General features: G+C 40.4%; 1 protein-coding gene across 1 annotated transcript; it reads right to left on the bottom strand.

Moving 5' to 3' along the window:
• Window positions 1-1,485: 1,485 nt before the first annotated feature.
• On the bottom strand, window positions 1,486-2,785 carry LOC108116197. Its single transcript, XM_041819430.1, has 3 exons — window positions 2,137-2,785; window positions 1,842-2,081; window positions 1,486-1,783 (listed from the first exon to the last, which is right to left on the bottom strand). The coding sequence occupies exons 1-2, from the start codon at window positions 2,669-2,671 to the stop codon at window positions 2,062-2,064; spliced, it is 555 nt and encodes a 184-aa protein (XP_041675364.1). The 5' UTR covers window positions 2,672-2,785; the 3' UTR covers window positions 1,486-1,783; window positions 1,842-2,061.
• Window positions 2,786-6,000: the final 3,215 nt, after the last annotated feature.

Below are 6,000 nucleotides of genomic sequence, written 5' to 3' on the forward strand. Positions count from 1 at the left end.
CAGCAGGTTCAACTCTTCCTAGGCGACACTCCCATTTCTTTGGCCCAGAGACCGGTTGCTAACAGAATAAAAGTTATAAATAAATCTGTGTCACAGGCAGAACCCAGCACAATAGACAGATAAAGAATAAAAAACAACCTCAAATCATTCAAGATTATGCAATTTATAGGAGTAAATGAAAATATCAAACACGCAAGCGAAAGAAACGAAAGATCGAAAAAAAAAACAAAAGGCTTGGACAACAAACTTGTTTTGGTTCTAAGAGCGTAGAACACGTTTAGACGAATCGTCTCCTGTGGGGGGAACTTTCCCAGCGTCGGAAGACTTTTGGCCAAACTGTAAATTTGCTGGCATGCATATTGTAATAGTGTCACTTTGTCTTGCCCCAGTCATCTGCCTAATTAACAGAGCTTCATAAATATTCAAGCAAATCGTAGATAAGAACTTCAGCTCGTTGCTCAAAAACCCCGAGTTGCACGTTCCGTTCGTGTTGTGCCACCATTAAGGCTTCAGCTTTAAGCCTTTGGTTCTTGGTGTCTCTGTGGTCCAAAAGTGTTTTGAAATCACTCTCTATAAATATGGATTTCTCAAGAGCTGGCTGTGAGAGTCTTAGAGCTAAGCTGACTGACTAACCACCGATTATTTTAATTAAATTTTATTATAATAGACAAAAGACCCAACGCCCACATGCCATTGGCAAGGCAAATGGCCAAAAATATATATTTTTATTTCTTATGCTTATGCAATTGTTTGTTTGTTTAACCAGCTGTTGTTCTATGCAAATGTTAATCTAAACTTATCTTCCCTGCAATTATACAGCTGCACTTATCGGCCAAGTTGCCGAGAACATGGCTCGATCTCTGGCGACCTCCGGCATGGATTCCAACTTAAACCAGGCCCCGCCCACGGATATGCCCTTCAGCCAGCAGCCACTGCAATTGTTCAGTTAGAGCCCGATAATGCAAACATTAGACACTTCATTTCATTTGGTTTGCCGTCGTCTCGTCGTCCGCATGCCTTTCAATACCTCAATTAACCCATCATGGGCATGCTCAGCTTCTGTCTGCGGCTTTGTTTTGCGTTTGTTTTCGGGCTTTGTTTGGCTTTTGGCATCTTCGAGATGGCTATCAAGCCAACACTTACACGTCGATCTACAATTTCCGAGATCCAAGATAGTCGCCAGTGGTGGCTCGTTATTTCTTGTCTAGGGCTTAGAATTCGGTGTGCCATTGAGGAGTCGTGAATCAGTTAAAGTTCTTGCAAATAATTAAAAGGTTCCGCGACTCTGGCATACTTGAAATCATTAAAAAGCGAAATAACTCCATTACCATAGGCAGTGAATATAAGGAAGTACACACTTAACTGTGTGAAATATTTTCTATTCAATTGGCTCTTGAAAAAGATATTCAAAATAATCTTAGTTTTGAGAAATTTTCTGCCTATAAGATGAGTTGTGCAAGAACTTAACAAGCCAAACAAAATCTATTAAAAGAAGTCAAAATTTAAATTTTATTTCACAATCTACCAGAACCTTTTCCATTATTTGCTGGCATACCAAGAACCCGTTCGCGTCTTGAAAATGTTCTTATTTGACTTTCTAGCTCTTGATGCCCACTTAAAAGGGGGTATTTTTGTAACAACTTAACCGAATTGCAAGAAAGTAACTAATACTGTTTCGTCTGTAAGGCCGAGTCTATCTCTCAATCGCCGTTGATTAAAGTTAGCTCGTTGGCTTCTGTACATCAAATAGAAAATCTATCAGGGAGTACCCGATAGTTTTGAGCTGTAGGGGGAGTTAATAAAAGTACATTAAATGTTGATTAACCGGCTTACTAACCCACCTTTTAGAATTCTAGCTCTTGATGGCCACCTAAGACAAAGAGGGCGGATTCAAAGGGTGGGAACTTGTAAGTCCAGGTCTATCTTCCAATCGAAATTGATCGAAGCAAGCCCGGTGGCTTTTGTACATCAAAAGACAAATCTATCAGGGAGTACCCGATAGTCTGGAGCTGCAGGGGCGTCAATAAGAACATTCAAACAGCATTTAAATGACACTTGGCTTTAGTTTCTAAAGATATTATCTAGTGAAGAGATTAAATTATTATATGAAATAGCAATCAACTATCTAGTTGTTACCAGCTAAAAGTTGATTGGGTTCCGTGTCTAGTGGTTTCTTGGCAGCTTCCTCGATGTAGTCTCCGCCAGCGCGCAGGGATAGGCGTTCCAAGGCCGGGCGATAAGTGGGAACCAAGTCTAAACTCTTCTGCCCCTGTACCTTCTGTTTTTGTGGCCCAAACTGAACTGTTTCCTTCTCGGCTTCTTCCTGCTGCTGAGGAATCTTTTTCTGGCAGTTGAAGAATCGAATCCAGGTATGTGGCTGGAAGTAACGGCAGCCTGGCTTGGGTGGCTCTTCAACCAGCGGTCCCTTCGGGTCGATGGCGTTCTGATCACGATATATGTGTCGTGGGTGGTAGTGCTGCTGGTGTTGTTGCTGTTGGTGCAGACGACTGACATCCTCTACCACGAACAGGACGCCGGCCACAATGAGTAGAGCCACCGAAAGCAGGACGAGGAAGCACAGGATGTCCTGCAGCAGAGTTCTCAGATAATCTGGATTACCCGAGCGACGCTCCCCGGCGGGCGTTTGGCTTTCAGCCTTGGAAAGGTCCATGAAAATAAAATTTTTGAACTAACGAAATTTGAAGTAAAATTTAGTTTTTCTTCTTATTTTGAGGAAATTTGGGATGCCAAACGGTGTTGACTGGTCAACCGATTATCCAGAATAAAGTGATTCGTTGCGATCTAACCTGACTTTGCCTGGACTTGAATCACCACGCCTACTGGCTTGATTTTTCTGTCGGAGCTTTGTTGTCTTCCCTGCATTTCTCATGATGAGCCCAACTTTCCCAACAGCTATGGCAATTGGTGTAATTGAAACTCTTTAACGGCAATCAACATGGCGTTTGATGTGATTGAATTATTGGACACTTAAATGGGCGGCCCTCAGCGAAAGGCAAGGCAGCCGAGAGTCGAGTCTTTAGTGCATTTTCTTATTTTCACACCTCGGACAGCCCTTTCATCTGCTCCTTGGCCCTCACTTGAAGCTTCGGACTGTCGGCCTGGGGAAGCCTAACGTGTATCCACTCAGCGCTAATGAAGATGTCTCCCCCAAAAACTGGAACCGAATCCGTGGCAAACTGCCAGGCCTGGCAGTTCATTAGTCAGGAAGTGTTATACATGATGCAGTCGACGGTGCGGCCATGCATGTTAGGGAAATTGAGGCTTTAATTTGATTATATAGACACTAAAAAGGGGAAGGTATGGTATTACATAAACGGCTAATCAGTGATTAGATGATAGGTAAATAAAAGTAGAAAAAATGCACAAAAGTGTACTTAAAAATTGTTAAAATAACTTAAGTTATACTTTATTTAAATATTATAAATTCCCTTTTCTCAAGGAAGTGAAAAGGCAGAACTTGGCTTGCCAAAAGAAAAACATATAATTTCGATTTCCGTAAAACGTTTTCAATCAGCTGGCTAAAATCAATTAAAAGGCAAACGGCAAATGCTCAGTTATACAATCAAAGTTGTAAATTGTAAATGCCCCCACTGTGTGACGCTCCGCAACTGATAAGGCCACCTTCCCCTTAAGCTGAGGAAACCAAAGAGCTGGGGCGAGCACAACAATGGCAGCGGAGACATTACATAACCTCCAGATGCCAGGGCAGGCACAATAACCTACAAATGCAACCTCCACTAACCGACTGAACCCAGGCCCAAAAGGAGAAAAAAAATACAAAATACAAGGCTAAACTGCTAAAAACTCAACGTAATACAGTTTGTGTAGCTTCTAGAGAAAATGAAACTGAAATAGAAAAACAAAAACCCGAGCGGGAAAATCATCGGGTCGAGTTGTGTGTGGGAAATTGCGACAACGACAAATAAATTACAGCAACGCTTAAGGTCAAGCGATTTGTGCAGAAATGAGGCATATAGAAAACATATTGCTGCGATCGCTGCCTTTCCGATAACCAAAGAAATGAAATAGGCCCTCAGACTGCTGCTAACTGTCTGCTGGGGAACAGAGATGCCACCTGGCCAAAAAGTGTCTTTAATGAATTCTAGCTATTTTTATGTAATATTCAAAATAAAACAAAATTAAGAATCATTTTTAATAAATATGTTTAATTATTTAACAAAACGGTTTTTTGCCATTAATAATAGGTCGAAAAAGTAAAATTAACAGTCTAATAATATCTAGAATGTATATATAGGTAAAAAAGACTGTAATTAAATTAATTTTAAATTGTATAATTAAATTAAAATAACAAGTATTTATGGAGCCTAACTTATATTTATGACATAGTTTTTAAATCGTAGTTTCAGTTTAAGTTTTCACTTTATTCCATTATTTATTTTTTGTAGTACTCCAAACTATTAAAATTCCTTATATTTATTTGTATATTTTATTTATATTTTTTATAGATAAAACTATAGTACCTTTGTCATCACTGCTACCTAGTGGCTGCCAGATAGACTGCCGACGAATCGTGGCTACCTCAATTGCTGCGGGGTCAAATGGCGTTGAGGTAACGAGGCGAGCTAAATCATCGACTTCAACTGGGAGTCAACACGTGCAGAGTGTTCCATGCCCCCGGCTCTCAGACCTGGGTTGCGAATCTCCAGCTCTGGAGCTCCGCTTCTGCGCAGCTCGGCCAGAATTGATTGCCACTTGGGAAGGCCATTTCGGTTGCTTTTCTAGCGCGTTCGTACATATAAATCAAAAGAATTTTATTTTTTTTTTTTCAAATTGCAGTCCATGATTTAAGTGGCGAGGAAGGCCCAAAAGCTTGTCTGACATTACCCCCATCAACCCGGGGAGCGGCCGGGTCTGGGACGAATCAAGGTGTCAATTTGGCGAGTGAGGCATTTTGGGAGGGCTTTCGGTAGTTGGCGATCAATTAAATTCGTATTACACTTAGGCTATCTTCAAAAGTGAAGTTCATCAGTTTTCTAGATCTATACAAATAGCGCTATATTCTGGGAAATTACTTTGACTTAGTCACGTTAAATTACAAAATAGTGTCAGCGCAACATTGTATTATCTATTAAAGCCCTGGGGAGATTAGGTGTTAACTCTATTATCTCAAAGTTTCTTAATTAGACTTGTGTTGTGAGATCGTATACTCCATAATACATAAACTAAACAATTTACATTAGATAAGGAAGACGGCTATGAATAGACCTACTAGACAAATAATTAATCTTGATTAATGAAGTGCTTGATATTTGATATTTAATTATGAAAATGTTTGCATTATTTAAAGATCAAATAAGCGGCATTGTCAAACAACATATGATATTATTAACTATCTCTACAATTATGACCTAATTTTAAATCCATAAAGTATATGGGATAAGTATTTGCTTTTTATGGAGATATAACTATGAACTACCCAGTTCCCTTTCAAGAGAAACCCAGAGTTGCCCTTTCGAGGAGGTGAATGCCTGGCTGGCCAGTTTCATAACCCATTTCGATGGTTTGTAAGTGGTAACAAGTTACGGCTATCGCCTTCGTGCCTTCATGTCTTCATTTCACCCACCGCCAACGCCACCACAAGATTGTGTTAAAATTTTATTTTTGCATAATTGAAAAAATTTAACAACTTTAGCCAAACAAATTTTACGTTAACTGTGCGCATTTTGTAATTTCGCTCGCGTGCACATTTCGTTTACCTTGCCGACCTGACCCATTCCTTGGCTAAAATGGTTGCAAACAAAAAAAAAAATAAGGCAGAAAGCCAAAACATTATTACAACAAGCAGCGTGATTTCCGGAAGTTAAAGCTAAAGCTGAAGCTGAAGCGCAACAAAGGCGCCTGCGCCTGCGCAAATGTCGTCGTCGTTGGCTGTCGAATTGATTGTTGCCGTTGCAGTTGCAGTTGTGGCAGTTGCTGCGAAGATCCAAAGAAAGTCGTGCCGCAACAGCTGCAACGGCA

Source organism: Drosophila eugracilis, unplaced genomic scaffold, assembly GCF_018153835.1.
Source record: "Drosophila eugracilis isolate 14026-0451.02 unplaced genomic scaffold, ASM1815383v1 contig_722, whole genome shotgun sequence".
In the NCBI taxonomy this organism is placed as follows: domain Eukaryota; kingdom Metazoa; phylum Arthropoda; class Insecta; order Diptera; family Drosophilidae; genus Drosophila; species Drosophila eugracilis.